Source organism: Symphodus melops (genome assembly GCF_947650265.1).
Source record: "Symphodus melops genome assembly, chromosome: 18".
NCBI classification, from domain to species: domain Eukaryota; kingdom Metazoa; phylum Chordata; class Actinopteri; order Labriformes; family Labridae; genus Symphodus; species Symphodus melops.
This window is the reverse complement of record NC_136708.1, coordinates 11,068,245-11,085,876: the sequence shown is the minus strand read 5'-3', so window position 1 is coordinate 11,085,876 and position 17,632 is coordinate 11,068,245. Positions and strand designations below refer to the sequence as shown.

General features: G+C 39.7%; 2 protein-coding genes across 2 annotated transcripts; both read left to right on the top strand.

Annotated features, from left to right (window-relative positions):
* Positions 1–1,355: 1,355 nt before the first annotated feature.
* Positions 1,356–10,463, top strand: LOC306839623 (gasdermin-E-like). Its single transcript, XM_079368413.1, has 10 exons — positions 1,356–1,567; positions 2,871–3,109; positions 3,219–3,411; positions 3,634–3,811; positions 3,940–4,060; positions 4,915–5,055; positions 6,889–7,010; positions 7,190–7,358; positions 7,465–7,535; positions 8,251–10,463. Exons 2-10 carry the CDS (start codon positions 2,899–2,901, stop codon positions 8,485–8,487), a joined length of 1,443 nt encoding a protein of 480 aa, XP_079224539.1. The 5' UTR covers positions 1,356–1,567; positions 2,871–2,898; the 3' UTR covers positions 8,488–10,463.
* A 1,540-nt stretch (positions 10,464–12,003) lies between these two features.
* On the top strand, positions 12,004–15,795 carry nup42 (nucleoporin 42). The gene is made up of 7 exons (XM_079368912.1): positions 12,004–12,370; positions 13,008–13,323; positions 13,442–13,530; positions 13,668–13,744; positions 13,908–13,994; positions 14,104–14,206; positions 15,080–15,795. The coding sequence occupies exons 1-7, from the start codon at positions 12,160–12,162 to the stop codon at positions 15,601–15,603; spliced, it is 1,407 nt and encodes a 468-aa protein (XP_079225038.1). The 5' UTR covers positions 12,004–12,159; the 3' UTR covers positions 15,604–15,795.
* Positions 15,796–17,632: the final 1,837 nt, after the last annotated feature.

The window sequence follows — 17,632 nt, the reverse complement described above, 5'->3', positions numbered from 1 at the left end:
AACCATTGATTTGCTCAGAATATATTACATTTTTAACTTTCAGAAAGGATGAAGAGTGCAACTGGGCATGTTTGGACAGAATAAAAAGCTGACTCACAGAGAGGTGAGTTAAGTTTGTGTCATCAAGCTTTATTAAGAGTTAAACTGTTAACTGTAATAACAGTAAATAATTGAACCAAACGGGTTTGACCTCAAATGTTTGTTTTTCAAGTTTTTTTTTTTTTTTTGCAATCGCAATCCCCATTCTACCCTGCTGCAACATGAGAAAAAAATGCTAATTCATAGTCATAGAGGAATATAAAGTCTTTGAAACTGGAAACTTGCAAAAGTCCTGTTACTTGATTGTTGTACATTATGCTGCAGTTACATTTTTAAAGTACCTTTATTTCTGTCAAACATAGCAGTGCTTCTTTGATCAAAGCCCCAAATACCCACTGTGACTACATTGTGGCTGTGTGTATCAATAGCTCAGGGGGACAGAGGCCTGTTATCAATACATCTGTTTGACAACTCCCTGTTAGTCTTTACAAACTCTCTACTTATCACTGCTCGAAAGCATGTGATGCAAAAACTACACCCTCCTCTTTACACTTGTGGCCCAAGTGCTGACACCATTTTTCAAAAAAAACCCGACTGTGCCAACAACTAACCTAAATGTGGTTTCCTTTACACATTTTTACTATGACCCATTTCAATATCACATGGTATGTTCTAATTGGGGTTACTGCGGAAAGTTGAACTTGTGCCACTCTCTCAGAATAATCATGTCTCTGTCCCATGTGCAAAGAAGGTATATGTCTTCTGATTTCATGGATTCCTGAGCTTTGTATGGTCTAAATCTCCTGTTTTTTGTTGTTGTTTTTTTTAATCCTTTTGACAAAGTTACACATTCTTAAGTAGTTCATTTGAAGATGCATTTTAAACAGGATTAGGCAGGATGTGGTGTTGCTGCAGCTGGGCTAAAAGATGAAACCACCTGTGCTCAAATCATCCCCTCTCACCGGAGTAAGAGCTACGATATGAGTCAATAAGGCACAATTGACTGTGTTTTCACTTTCTACTTTTTTTTGGTTAAAGAAAGGAGAATAAAAGAGGCAAGTCTACGCATGTCCTACGACAAACACGCACGCGCATAAACGCATTGGCACACATACAAATATGCGAGCACATGCACGTACTGTACACAGACAGCGGAGTACATGTGATCATAATTAAATCTGCAGTGGGAGTGTGAGGGGAGGCGGTCTCTGTCCTGCGCTGTGAAGTGAATAACGGTCCAGTACAAGCTTCTTCTCCCTCCATACAGCCACAGCTCTGAACCAACACAGCTTCTATCACAGATATATCTTTTTTTACTTTTTCTTTCGCTGTATTGGACGTACTATATTCATTAAGTGAAAGCACCGTGAGGGAAGTGCCCTTGTCCCAACCAGGGGACTATCTTGGGGCCACATTTGGAAACTTTTACGCATGAAAACTTTGATGACGCTCCTTAGGTGACAACCGGACATCATCGCGTAACGGCTCAAAGCCCTGAACCTTTCGGGAAGTTTGAAGATCATTTGAGGTAGGCTAAAACTTCATTTTCCAAGCAAAAACATTTGTCAATGACTTTGAGAAGCAGAAAACCAGTATGATGACTCTATTTTCGCTCTTGTCTTATGAGAAATGCATGTTAATGTATTGTATAAACTTTGTTTGTCAAGAAAAATGTGTTTCTTTTTTATTTTTGAACTCTTAATCCGAGTCATGCGTTCCCAAGACTCAAGCACTACTGACCTCACTGTACGAGCACGCGCATCTCTTAGCCAATGCAGCCGGGACACATTAGAGAAAGTGGACTGCCGGGAAATAGACACGCGCGCCAGCACATGTGCGCGTGTGTTTTTGGTTGGTTTCAATTTGCATGCACACGGCAGGAATGTTGTGGGAGGATAACCGAGTGACATTTTTTTGTGTTCATATTGGCCAGATTTTTAATGGGAATATCATTTTCATTGAAGTTTCCTTTGGATTTTCGCTTTTGCCAATCACAGTTCAGCTCTCGTGATTTAAAAGTTTAAAAGCTTAGTACTTTATTATGAAAATGGACAACAGTTTTTGTAGGAACATTCAATGTACTTTGCGTTTTGCTTTATAATAACTGATAATAGGAGCCATTACAATAAACTCGTTTTAGTTTTGTTCATACTGAAAGACATAAAGGAGTTAGACAAAGCATATTTGAGCTTTTGATTCTGGAGTTTGAGGCTGGCATAAAGAAAGGTCCCAAGTAATGCACTCTGTAATAATTCAGACCAAATGACTCAGCACACTGAAACCACGTTTAATCAAATAGGGTTTGTGTTTATGCAAACAAGGGGCTGTTCTTGAGTCCATGAAGGGAAAAAAGAAATCTCATCCTCTCTCTCTCTCATTCACCAAAACCGACTTAGATCCTCCTGCCTGCTTTATTTGTTTGTTTAAGCATACCATTGAACTTTCTTCCATTCGTCTGCTCTTCTGCTTCTTCTTCGTCTCCTCACAGCACAAATCCCCTTTAATGCCTGATTACTTTAAATATTTAAGCAATGAAAGCTGAGCTGGCAAGATTAATGAGATGTTGTGTGTAAGCCTGCATACCGTCGGGGACTTCCTCGATGCTATCTGAGTCACTCCTCCTGCAAGAGTGTTGCGGGCTTACGGGATACCCCGCACAAATAAAAAGGCTGCAGTTTTCTGAACCGGAATAAACTTCATAAAGAGGGTAAAACTAGTGAGAGTACCTGGTCTTGAATGGAAACCCCCTTTAGTTATTTCATAGTTTACTGTAAGCTTGATTCTCTCTCCCAGTGGAAAAAGTTAAAGCCTTTCATGTCTCTCCTTTGCAGCTGTCTGCAGCCCTCATCTGCTGAAGCCATGTTTTCTAAAGCCACCGCCAACTTTGTTCATGACATTGACCCCGAAGGAAGCCTCATCCACTTGTCCAGAGTGAATGACTCCCACAAATTGGTTCCCATGGCGCTTGTCATCAAACGCAATCGCATCTGGTTCTGGCAGAAACCAAAGTACCAACCCACAGATTTCAGCCTCAGCGACTTGCTGCAGGGAGCCAAGGGATTCAGTCCTGGTATGTAGGTGTCCACATGCAAAAAAAAAAAAGCCTAACTTTTCTGTAGATAATTTGGGATTGCATGAAGCCACATAAATCCATCCTGTCTTTCAACATGTGTTTTCAGGTGTGTGTGAGGAAGATTTTCTTTCCTTCGAGGGGAAGTATGGGGACAAACTGTCAGGGAAGCTGGAGACTGAGGCTGGCTCTGTCAGCGCCACACTGGAGGGGTATGGCACCTCCAAACTGAAGTCATATTTTGGCAAGCTGAAGAAAGAGACTCTGGATGTGAAGAAGCTGCTACAAGACTCCAGCAACAGGTGTTTAAAATATTCCTTTCTAAAGTATTCCATGTAAAAGTTAACAGGAAGATGATTCCATTATTAATGAGTTGAACTCTCTCTAAATGTAGTTTAACCACCTCTGTCCATGTTACTATTTATAATCCCAACTTTGAATGTGATGCAACCAAAAGCCATTCATTATTTATAAAACCTGCAGGTACATACACACTGTAGATGAAAGCATTTTTTTTTCTGCAGGCAGGTTGACATGCAGCACGTGCTGGTGAAGCAGCTGGAGAAGTCAACTGAGGCGCTGGCAGTGGTGAAGGAGCGCATCTTCACCACCGACTCCTGCTCTGTCAGCCAGACCAAAAAGGAGCAGTGCATCTTTCAGGGGGTGGTTGGGCTCGTGAGCATGCTGGGGAGCTCTTTTAAGGTGGGTGTAGATGGCCTTGATTTAATATGGGTGCTCTGCAAACAGTTGTTAAATTGCTGGTAAGATCATTGATGTAAAACATTCCCCCTGGATTTTTTTCAAATGTATTTATGTATGTTTGTTTTAAGTTGTGTGTTAAGGACAGCAACAACATTGAGGCAGACAGCGATGTTTCCTTGGAGATCCCCTCGGGCACAGTTATCGCATATAGCGTCCTTGAGCTGGAGATTAAGAAAAATGGGCATTATGGTGAGTGTGTGTGTGTGTGTGTGTGTGTGTGTGTGTGTGTGTGTGTGTGTGTGTGTGTGTGTGTGTGTGTGTGTGTGTGTTGTTAAAAAGAGGGACACAGGATTCATGATTGGAATTAAAATAAAGAAAGTATGAATCACAATGACACTTCTCCATTCCTGGTTCTTTTCACTGATGTCATATACAACCAAATCCGAGAAAAACGTATTATTATGCAATGAAAAATGAAAGTTTCAAGATGTGGACATAGCAGAGAACACAGTGTCCACAGTGCTATGGAAAAGAGAAGCGGAGCACTTGATAGTTTTGACTTAAAGGCAGGGTTGGTCATTTTCTCCATATACACTTTTTAAGATTTTGGTTCAAACTGTGTTTAGGTCCTGACAGAAAATAATAATTCATGCGCTTTGAAAAGGGAACAAAGACAATCTGCCATCTGTAGCAGTTTTACAACTTAGACCAATGTCTGCTACAAGGGACCAGTTTGATAAACTAATCATGACTCCCTGTCTCCCTGCTTGTCCTCTACCTCTTGTGCACTAGCTGCTAACCCACACTCCAAACATGTTACCGATGAATGAGTTTACACTGCGAGTTTGTCGTTGGCTGCTGTGAGTTTTAGAATAGTGAGCTGAGGTCTGCTTCCGGAGCATCGGTGCCACACTCATGCATGTATGCGAGGGGCGTGGCTTTTAAGGGAGCAAAGAGGGGAGGGAGCGGCTAGACAGATCATCGAGGAAATGCTGCTTTCAAAACTATGATAGTTTTTGAAAAACTACCAACCCTGCCTTTAATCCTATTCACTGTATTTTTCTCCTCTGCATGTTTTTAATACATGTTTTCCACATTTTCAGATATTTGTCTGAGACCAGGAACAATAGGAGGCATTGAGGCAGACTCACCCGTAACAACACCATCCCATAATTTCTTGGACACAGTAGACGGAAAGTGCAATGGGCACAAAGCTACAGAAACATCGAGTGCATCACAAAATGGTTTGTGTGCATTCATTCATACATTTGGCCAGTAATACAGATACACTATTATATATCTTTTCTAAACTTCTCTTTTTCTGTGAGGAAGTGAGGATTCTGTGAAACCACTGTGAGTTCCCTTTTTCCAGAAAATTGTACTACTTGTTAAGAAGCTGGCAGTTAACGTGGATAACTGTAATCAAAATGTAAAAAAAGGATTTGGTGCAAAGTTGTTATTTGTTTTCAGTAACATTTATACATTTTAGGTTGTTATTTTGCTATAAATCTCCATTTCTATTCCTCAGATTTCCAAAAAAAGAAAAAAAAAAGAAAAAGAAAGATTTTTTTTTTTAAAATTCCAAATCTCTTAAAAATACAAACTTGTCAATCCAACCTACACATCCACAAACAAATCCATACTTTGTTCCCAATGAAAAGAAACATGTATAAATCAAAACAGGGTAAATCTCAGCCAATTTACACAATTCTCTCATTGTGTCATTTTTCAAATATTTTAAAGCTATTTCGTCTGTTTTTATTTGCGACTTATTCAAACTGAAGATGTTTACATAAAACCATGCTGGTTATAGTATGCACCCTCATTCCTGAGAGAAGTAGTGGAGTATAGTGGAGTAAAATGTGTCACACTAATGATTATAATCTAGCTTTATTTATATTAGTATATTAATATTTTCCTTCAATAGAAATTAAAGCAATCTTCAAAAAATTATGATTGCATAATGCTGTCTGGAATTACAGTAATAATGCTATGAACAACTATTCTTAGGAAACAGTACGACGTCAAAACCGAGCGTCATGTGAGAATTTAAAGTCGAGTTACATTTATTTATAAAGCACATTTAAAAACAGGAGCTGCTGACCAAGGTGCTGTGCAATGCATACATCCGTGTGTGTGCGTGGCTATCTGTAGTGTTCAATCTGTGGTTACAGTATACAGTGCAGGGTATCAACACGACTCCAAACACAGTCTTTTGATCAAACAAAAGGAAGTCTTTACTTTCAGCGCAGATAATCCAAACTACAGAACAAAGGCTTGTACGCTTCACACGAAGGTTAAAGACGAACTGGCACTGAGGAAAGAAAAGCAACAGTCTAAATACTCAGGTGAGGGGAAGACAAATGAGACGCAGCTGGGAACAATCAGGGTGGGGCAGATAATCAGTAGACACATGAGGACAAGAAGTGAAGGATCTGAAATGAGAGATGTAAGTGACACAAAACAGGAAGTAACAAGATGTAGAAAATAAAATATAAAACTAGGACACAGAGCTTGACACCTGGAAGGGATAATTCTGCAGCTCCTTTATTGACCGTTGAAACTTTCCTCGCTCTTGTTTTCATGTGAGCTGACCCTGTTAGTTTCTTTTCAAGGAGTAAAAGAACCTAAAAAAATCCGAGGCATTTTGTCTCATACTGCAAATTTTGCAAGTGATAGAAAAATAAATGCATCGGATTGAGAGTTGTTATAGGTGACTATAGGTTTGGATTTTTTTTTTCCAATTCAATTAAAAAAACTTTATTTGTCCCCGGGGAGCAATTCAAGGGACAAAGAATAAAATGTCAAAGAAGAATAAGTGTCAAGGATGTTAGTACAGGTTAGAATACAATCACAGAGTTAGATATGAAAAACAGCAGAAAGTAAGTGTCTAGATGTTAGTACAAGTTAAAAAAACACAAGTCACAGAGTTAGATTCAGAGGACGGTATTGCAGGTTACACATCCAAAATTTGACTCTTGACTCAGTGTGCAAAAGCCTTTAGCCAACCAACCACATTTTGATGCTGCTGTTGCTTCTGTTTCAATCCTGACAAAGTATGTTCCACTCTTTTATAGGTTCACATGAGATGAACCTTTCTCCTCTGGCAGAGCTGCCCCAGCCTGCTCGATTTGCCTTGTTCAAGCAACTCCAGGACACTCTGGAGGACAGAGGTGCTCTGTCATATCTGCAGTGTTTCGTAAGTGACAATGTGACAATGGGTCAGCAATTTGTGGGTTTTGGGTTCATCTATGCATTTAGATGATTGTGTAACAATCCCGACAGACACTGTTTCCCAGAACAGCAATTTAATAATTTCACAAAAAGTCATGACACAAGAAATATTCTGTTTTATTTGTTGCCCTGCCCCTCTGTCAGCTGGAGGACTTCTGTAGTGGTGAAACACTCGACATGGCCGAACATGGAGAGCTATCGGGCAGTCAGGAAGAAACACTTTCGGCCATACTGAACAGTTACACTGAGGACAGCCAGGGTGGTGTCCCTGCTCACCTAAAGGCTACTCACCTGCTGGTCAGCGCCATGGAAGGTAAGGAGGTCCGCTTCGGACTGAAACATTATTCCTCAAACAATGATGAATTCAAGAAAGTATTTCTGATGGTCAGTTGTGTGTGTCTTATTTGTGGTTTTCTTAGAGTTGCCTGATAAAACTCTGAGCCTCCTGGCAGAGAGCTGTCCTGACTTCCTGGAGGCCTTCAACACACTGGTCAGTTCATACACACCTTTACCATGCTCACTTAACAGATTGGATGTGAAGCAAAAACTGTCAAATATTTTAGTGTGTACCGCCAGAATAAAAACAAATATATATATATTTCAATTCGGCCTTTCTATTAAATATGCTTACTGGATTAATACCACTCTCGAGCGTGCACATTAGCTAGTTAGACTAGCTTAGCATAATGAGGAAACTGTTAGCCTGTGTAAAGGTAACCAAACAGGAAAATTCACCTAGTAAAAAATTAAGATAAATTCTGTTTGAATTCATTTAATACTCGGTCTACCAAAAAAGGATTTATAAAGATAGATGATGTGTTCTGTGTGGATTGTTGGATAGCTCCTATCTGAAATTGAACAAATACAACTAAACATTATGTCATATCAGTCAAACCATTATGTAAAAAGAAAGGAAAAATGAAAATAATAAGCTGCTATTTTTGTTGTATTTTTTCCTCTGTGACTTCCCAGAGTCTACAGCTCCATCCACAGCCTTGTTAATGCTAATCTAGGTTTTAATTTACTATCTATATCTTAATATATAATGTCACACAGATATGACATGTGTTAAATAGCTCACTGATGGTTGAAGAAATAAGTATTTCCCAAAATGTCAGGCTTTAAATTTAAAAAAAAAAAAAGTATGATTACATCTCACACTACATTTTTTAATAATCTCTTTGTCCATCTATCCATTAAACCAGATGACCAGATTAAAGGACAGCAGCGAGCCTCTCTCCATCCAGTGTCTTCCAGTCCTGCTGCAGGACAACCAGGCCTTCCAACTTGCTGAACAGCTGCTCAGTTCCATCAGCGTCACCTTGAGGAGAGATGCAGACTGGCTACAGATGGAGACAGGAAACCAAGCTGAAGTTCTCTGTATGGTTCTCAGTCTCAGCACACAGGGTTTGTCAATGCTTTGCAAAGGGCTGGAGGAGTAGGCATGTCTGCACGTGCACTTTCTTTCAATTTCTATAGACTCTATTCAAGACATTTATTTTTTGTTGTAATATCCATTTGGATTAAGTTTATTAAAATTTGTCATATTTCTTTAAAAATAAGTTTTATTGATAATTGTGTATTGTACAGATATTATATTATTGTTGTGTACATACATCTACTGATGCCTCTGGACACACATCACTTCATCTTAGTACGCCCTCCTCCATGTGACCTAGTCGGGGCTGATCAGACCCCATCTTGTGTCTAGACAGATAGATAACTACCATGAGTCCATGGCTCTGCTCTTTTAAGCCACAGCCATCTTGAGGCTCTCTCTCCCTCGTCGGTGGTGCTGTGGATGGCTCTCCTTCTCTCTCTGTCTTTGCCTAAACAGCTAATGGCACTAGTTAGGGAACAGGCTGCAAAATCCCTGCATCCAACCTCCACTGGGAGACACCTTGTTCTCCAACCTGCCAGCTGACAGTCACTGACATACTTGGAGAGATTCCTCTCAAAGGCTTCTTCCAGGTGATCTTCGCACGGGATGGTGAGCTCCAACAGCACTACTTGCCTACTGTTCTCAGACACAATGACAATGTCTGGCCGCAGGGTGGTTACTGCACTGTGGCTGGGAAACTTCAGCTGATGTTCAAGATCCACCAACAGCTGCCAGTCTTTTGCAGAGGTTAGGATTCCTGCAGATGTTCTTCTGGCAGGGCTTGGCTGCTCCCCAGCTCTTACAAAGGCGATGATTTCCTTGAAGGGTCGGAGCTGCTTCGCCCACACAAGTCCTTTCGTTGTTAACGTTAGCGATGGTCTTAACAACCCGGTCATGCCTCCAGCGGTACTGTCCATCTCCAAGTGCCCTGGTGAGGCAGCTATAGTATTGTTTTCCAACATTGTTTTATTACCAGGCAAAGCATCGTATTTTTGTATGAAGAAATAAATATATTTTATGCAATGCTTTCTTGTAAGTTGGGGCAGCTCTAAAATGGTTCATATGAGTGTTTCAATAGTATTGCTTGTAAGCCATTGAGAACTTCATGAAGCACCTTATATTAATCTGTCCAACAGATCATATTTTTTATCCAGTTTTTAAAAAAAAAAAAAAACATGTGCTACAACTTGTTTTTACACCAGTACTTACAATTACCTTTATTTTATCAAGTCTATCAAGCTTTTTCAAAGCTTGATCCAAAGACAACTGGACTTGAGATGTTTTAGCTCTCTGCCAAAAGGCTTCTCCAGCTTGAGACTAACTGGTGAGCGGAGCTAGAAATGTCTAGAAACTGAAGATGCCTTTTGGCGGAGAGCTGAAATCTCTTCAAGACCTTCAACCACATCCATGTGTCTTTTGTTCAAGCTTTGAGTTTACCATGACCTGGATGACTGAGAACCTACTCAGAGTCTGTATTTTATTGCTGCTACTGCTCTTGATTGAAATATGCATTTTTTTTCTAGTTTTATTTGTTAAGAAAACAACCTCTTAAGCATTCCCTGAAACATTGGAATTTTTTGCAAAATCATACAGAACAGAATGTGATGATGATTAATGAATTGTATTGACGTTTCATTCATGAAATCATGTGGACAAGCTATAAAGTGCTTATATAGCTATGTTTTAAATGCAACTACTACTACTCTCAGCCGACATACATACGAAGATTTTATGTAAAGAAAAACACTCCACACATGTCATTCTTTAAACATTAAATTAATTTACGTTTTGGGTCAACTTTTTGATGAACAGTATACAGTACATGTATGTCGTTGCACATTTTTTGGTAATTATTTTGGAAAAAGTGTTCTAATATAGGGGTTAACCTCTGTGCTATTTGGATATCAGATAAACTTTCATCATTGTTTTTTTAAACATCATTTACAATTTTATGAAGTTCTCAAACAGCCTTTGTAGGATGTGTTGACATTCATTTTCATATGCATGTTGTCAGAAACTGTTTGTTTTCACATACCAAATAAATCATATTTTCAAGGTTGTGTGGGGTGTGTTTCTTTTATGGCTGATTAGACCTTTCGTCAGAGCTGCTGGAATGATAGAACGCAGGTTACATCATTATCTATAGTTAGTATTGTGTAGTAACAGTTCAGCTTCTGGGCTGAATTAGGACTGAGGTCAAACCAGCCACCATTTCAGAAACGACAGTCAAAATAATTTTAAGGTGTGTGTGGAGTGAAAGTATTAGGCTACAGGAAGAGCACTTAACAAGAAAAGTTTCACCTTAAAATACCCTACTGGCTTGTCACGTTTTAGATGCTTGCTTAAAAAGAGATCATAAGACGTTTTCAGATATAATTTATTTAAAAATAAATGATATATTATCACAGACTTATTTTAGTTAAAACTGGTAGTTCACCACCTCATAACGTGATGAAGAATTAAAATGAGTCTGTGGTAACAGGTAAATTATTTTTAATCTTAAATTGAAATAAGCCTAAACCTGGGACATAGCTGTTTTTTTTTTTTGTTTTTTTTTATACACATGTCAGATAGCTTTTATTTTGAAATTCTAAAACAGATTGTCCTGATATTTACCTTTACCACGTTATGAGGTGGTGAACTACCAATCTGAACTGAAAAGAGTCCGTGAGAACAGGTACTTTATTTTCTATCTCAAATTTAAATAAGCCCGGAACGTGGCTATTTTTTCACATTTCAGCTCTTATTTTGAAATTCAAGATCAAGATATCTCTCTTAAAAACATCGTGAGGTGGTAAAGTATCAATCTGGACTAAAATAAGTCTGTGGTAAGAAATAATATATATATATATATATATATATATATATATATATATATATATATATATATATATATATATATATTGTTGAAAGATTCCAGATGATTCACCTCACCACACCGGTCTGAAGCAAGGGAGACTGCTCATCGTCAACAGCTGAAAGCTCGGCTGACACTTTTACCCCCTCACAGGAGAATTTTCACTCAAGCTGAGCTCAGGCTGAATTTAGCTAATCACAATAGTCATATTTTAACTTTTATAAACCTTATCATAAAAAGTTGATATGTATTACATGCATAATGTGTACTTATAACATTGTAAGGAGTGTTATATTATTGTGTGTATATATATATATATATAATGTCAAATTTAACTAAAAATTAGGCTGTTAAAAAAGGTATAGGAGACAAATATCTTACCTGGCTTTATGAGCCCCAGTTCAGCCTGTCAGAGATCAAATTAGTCATTTCTTTAGTTGTCAAAAATGTTGTATATCTTTAGACTTTTTCTTGTAACCTTTGGAGGTATAGTTTTCGGGAACATAGATAGCACAGATAGATTAAAATACAGTATAGTCAGACAAAAACATTACACACATAGCTGTGAGAGAGTGCAAAAGGGCCACCAACTTACTAAACCCACGCCAGGCAAGTCAAGCATTGATTCCCCAGTTGCACATTTGCAGCGTGTGCGTAGATTTATGTTCTTGAAAACTACCATTGATCGTCACGCGGAGTCGCTGTTTGACTTGTACGCATAGAAGTTGTACATGGTTGTAGCGCGCGCTGGTTGTACGTATGAGCGGCCGATGACGTAAATCTCCTGCGACGGCAACTCATGCTCCTTCGTCAGTCGCATGAAAACATGCATCGCTGTTGATAGTGAGATAGTTTTTTTTACAACATCGTGCGGAAATGCCAGTGTGTAATTTCTTTCTTCAGGGACGTTGTCGTTATGGCGACAAGTGTTGGAATGAACACCCGAGGGGAGGAAGCCGAGGAGGAGGAGGAGGAGGAGGAGGAGGAGGAGGAGGAGGAGGAGGAGGATACAACAACAACAACACAAACTACAACCGCTCCTCTCAGCAACAGCCCAGAGGAGGAGGAGGAGGAGGAGGTGGAGGAGGTATGATAAACTAATGTGAATGATACAAGAGTTTTCATCAACCTTATTTAATCATTACAGAGAGACATAATATAAGCAGGTCCTTAGCCACCATTGAAGATACCGAGGTCGTGTCTTCCTTTGTATTTTTTCCCAGAAGTCCGTTTCTTTAAAACAGAAAGCAAATACGTTGACTGCAGGTCTATTTTAGACGTAGTGGTAAGAGGCTGCATCAATCTGGTTATCATTTGTTGCAGCAAGAAAGGCCGAGGGAACTGCAATCAGCTAAGAGAATGAGAACTTTATTTTACATTTACAATAACAATACAACACACTCATACAAAGAGACACTAAACAGTTTCCCCTAAAATAAATGTTTGCCTAATGTTGACCTCAGCTACAGCCCTGAATATAAGAAGCACAATGTAACAGCACCTCAAAGTATCCAAAATAAGCATTGTTTTTAAACATATCTGCATAGTAATCGCAACCTTCCAAATTTTACAGTTTTTTTTTTCAACCTTCGTGACCATTGAAGGCTTATGTTACGAACTAATCATTAGCTGTAGAGTTAGCCAAGTTCGTTAAAGAAAGATGCTGATGAAAAACAAGGTTGTATCTCTAATCACAGTTTTTGTTTCATGCGTTTTGATTTCAGGGTTTGGAAACAGAGTTTGGGTGAATCCTTCACAGCAAAAAGGAGGCTACATCCAGCCTTCATCCTTCTCCTCTCAAGGGAGCAACGACTGGGGAGGAGGAGGGGGAGGAGGAGGAGGAGGAGGGAGAGGGAATGACTGGGGTCAAGCAGGAGGTGCAGGGAGAAGAGACAACTTGAAGGCCTCTGAGTTCAGCTTCTCAAATCAAAACAGATTTTCCTCGCTTGCTCCGCCTAGTGCCTTTGACAGAGGAGGAGGAAGAGGTGGTGGAGGGCAGCAGCAGGTGGTGGCTGGAGATGAAGACGATGACAAAAAACTGTGAGTCTGCTTGAATTTTTTATTTTTATTTATTTATTTTTTTTATAGAAGAGCTTCATAAAAATGACTGTTTTGAAAAGGAGTTCACTCGTGGGATGTCTGTGTTCCTGTCCCACAGGGAGGTCATTCAGATGGACATGGACAGTTGGGAAAGTTCAGGACAGTGGAGGTTCTCGTGTTACTCTGGCTCCAAGAACCCTTTATCAGGTCTGTTTTATTTCTACATTTAAACACTTTGATTTCTGTTCTTGTTAGAAGTCACAGTCTTAGTTTTAAGTTCTAGGTTTACTGAACCGATAACCAAGACACAACAAGTGAGAAATGTTTATGTTTCTTGTCCACAGGTTTCACTGATCTCTCTCCCGAAGAGCTCAGGCTGGAGTTTAACTCCACAAGAGTCTCAGGAGATCTGCAGAGTTATGTAAGTGTCTTGAGTGTTACCCCTGATATTTGTCTTCAGGCCATTAAGACAACTCTCTGAATAAAGTCTACCATTCCAAGGTTGTCAGGGGAAAGTCAGAGTGTGATCAGACAGTCATGTTGAATATGTTACGCTCTAACAAACTCCTGTTTAATGTTTGTAGGTGAACGGTGTGGACCAGTTGTTAAACCAGTGGAGGAGCAGAGTCCAGGAGCTGAAAGTTATGAGTCCAGCTACCCGCACAGCTTTGGTGAGACGCAAGCACACTCACCGTGTAGTCCTCCTGTTTATTTTTTAAGAAGGCACTTTAAGGAAACGGTAAACATGTCAATATATTTTCTGCTTTGACTGTTTTGCAGCTTGCAGAGTTAAACAACCCAGCACCTCAGGCGTCGTCAGTCGGCTTTGGTGCAGGGACAGCGTCTGGATTTGGATCTTCTTCATCTGGCTTTGAAAGCAAAGGTTTGACTAAACCGCCATGTTTTGTTTGTCGCAAACGTATTATCAAAGGCAAGCTACCATGGCCTGGTGGGTCATGAAATCAGATGTGGTCAGGTGCATTGTTGGACTATTGCCGTCACGAGGGAGCAGAAAGCTATTTCCGCCATTCATTTATTTTAAAAAAAGAAGAAAAAAAATCCTCTTTCCAAGCTGCTTGTCACACTGCAGGGCTCCCACTCCGCCTTTAAAATACCAGATCATTTGCTCATATGCACTCAAATTGATTTGCTGATTACACACAGGATTAGGCCATTTTGGTTTCATACAGTCATGTACAAATAGAATCCTGTTAAGAGTCCTGCACAGCCTGTTCCTAGACAGGTTAACTATCCATGAAGTTAGACTGCTGTGCCTCATAGATTAATGTACATAGTGTCCTTTTTTTTAGACACACTTATTGCCTTTAGTCTTTATTTAAACCATAAATAGTTAATATTACCACTTTTGCTTTTTTTTAATGACTGAAATAAGCACTTTATAATTTTAGATATACTTTTCAATGACCCTGCAGATCCAGACTAGCTTTCCGTTGTTCTAATCTTGGTGCTTCTGTCTGTAGCGTTAATTCAACTTGATGGAATAATCTCTCTGTAAGTCAGAGCTACAGTACACTAGGAAGTATCCACAATCACCTACAGTGTATAGTGCTGGAGCAAATAACTGAACTACATGTGAGACATTGTGTTTTTTTAGTGGTGACTGACTTCTAAGCCAAGTGATTGTGAAGAAGATGAATGCATCTGAATTTCATCGTATAGCTTTATAGATTACAATTAGCCTTTTTTAAAAAAAAAATCTTTTCTCGTCTTTGAAGTTTAATTTCTTATCATGTAGGTTTTGGAGCTGCGGCTCCAGCCCAGGCCAGCACTTTCAGCTTTGCTGCTCCCAGTGGGGGATTTGGCTCCTCGGCACCACCACCATCATCATCCACAGGTTTCGGCAGTGCCTTAGCTGGGCCTACACAGCCTTCCTCTGGGTTTGGTGCCTCCTCCTCGGCTTCCTCTGCCCCCTCAGCCTCTTCTTTCTCCTTTGCCTCTCAAACTACAAACACCCCAGCAGCCACTTCAGGATTTGGCTCAGCCTCTGGGTTCAGCTTCTCCTCGACAGCCAGCACAGGAGGAGGATTCGGAAGCGGTTTCGGGGGTGGGGCACCGGCAGCATCAGCAGGAAGCAGCAGCGGTTTTGGTCAATCTGCTCAACCTGCAGCAGGAGGCGGGTCCTCTGGCGGGGTGTCAGACTTTCTTTTTTCACCAGCAAGCGAACTGAGTCAAGAGGAACTGAACCAGTTTAAGGCTAAGAAGTTCACTCTAGGCCAGATCCCTCTAAAACCTCCTCCAGCGGACATGTTAATGTTATGATTCAGTGGGTAGAATCTCCAAGAAGTTAAAGCTAAGATTCTCTAACAGTTCCTCCTGAGTAGTGCTGCATTTAAACCAAAGTGGTTTTACCACTTATAAAGGCTGAACTCATATCACGGGGGCAGCTCTTTTTTTCGTTTACATCTTAGTGTGAATGCAAAGTGTTCTTTCTATAAAGCTGCTTCAACAGCATTTATTTTTGTATATGTTTGTGATATTGGGTTGTTTTTTTTTGTTTTTCAAATGATGTTTACAGTAAACATAATTTGATGTGCCATCTGTTGGCCTGTTGATGAAAGTAAACACAATCTATAACAAAAAATAACAAACATTTGACTTGATTGGAAACCTTTATCTGCAAAATAAATGAGGCAATCAATCATAATCGCAGTTAGTGAATTTCCCTCGGGATCAATAAAGTATCTATCTATCTATCTATCTATCTATCTATCTATCTATCTATCTATCTATCTATAATATCCTTAGAAACAAATTCACTACAAAGGATTCATTGGGAGTTGATGACATGTCTTTAGACACTTTTGTCTTACGTGCACAATGCACATTCATTCATGTTTTAAAGTTGTAATAGCAACACAGAAACAGAAGAGGGTGTCATGCTAAAAATAAAAGAAACTTGTAGAGGGCCCATTGGTCCAAAAACCATCCATCCACACCAGCATGACAATATTTACAATAGTTTTGATGCTGATTAGAACTCTTAAGGACAGCTGTCCATGTTGTTAATGCAGATATATTAACTGAAAAAAAGTGTCAGCCTGCTTGTTCTATCAGATTCAAAGCTGTTCATTTACACTTTTGGACATTGATTCTTTCTTTTCAGACCCTTGCTTGTGTTCTTCTTACTCTGGTGAACGCAGCTTTGGATAAAAGCATCTGCTAAATGAATTGTAGAATGTAAGCATCCGGTAATTTGGCAGTTTGTGTTCGACAGTGAGTGAGGGAGCCATTCAATACGTATTCATTAGGTGTTGAGCACCCAGTGGGACCGCAAGAAGAGGAAAGAGACAGCAATAACCTATTCTGCTGCTATAGGGGCGCCTGCTCTGCTGACTGGGGCACATTTTCAGCTGACAGGGGGCTTGTGATATCAGGAGGGGGTGAAATTGAGCTGTGTGTGTGTTTGTGTTTGTTTTGGTGTGGATTTGTGTGAAAGTATTCCAAGTCAGTATCTAATTGATGGTCAAGGAAATTGTATTACTTAGGGTACATTTACCCAAACACTTCTCGTATACATAAAGTTCTACTCTTGAATATTTCCATTTCATGCGACATCATCCTTCTATTCCAGTAAGACTCTTTAGTCAAGCATGATTTAAAATGCAAAGCTCTACTTGTAACTGAGTATTTTATGTGCTGTATGACTTCTTCTACACTGCCAGTGACGGTATGCAACATAAATTCTCCATCCTACAACTCAGCCTGTCAGCAGTAACCTCCCACCCATCCCCTGCCTGCAGATAATGCATAAATAATTCAGCAGATTAATGAGCAATTGAAACAGACTAGCTTATGAAAAGGCACTCGCTTGCTCGTTTCAATGTAACTTATTTTTAAAAATTGCCACCCGGTGACGCTTTAGTACATCGAACGAAGAAATATGAGCATTTGAGAATCCTTGATCCAAATAATCAGATTTAAACTCTAACTGCTGTGCTGACAATTTGCAAGCATAACTGTGTTTATGTAATGTATGCATGAGCTGAACAGGGTGGATGAAAGCAAAATGAAAGATGAGTGATGAGTGTGGATGCCTGCACACACACACACAGACACGCACACACACACACACACACACACACAGACACGCACACACACACACACACACACACACGCACACACACACACACACAGCAAGACAAAGAATGTTTTTTTATTGGAAATAATCAATCACTGCAGACCACATAAATACCTATATAAGACGAGTGTGCAGGTGGCAATCATTTTATTCCAAGGACTATCATAGTCCACCAAACGGACTTGTTTAATATAAACATGATTTGTGAGT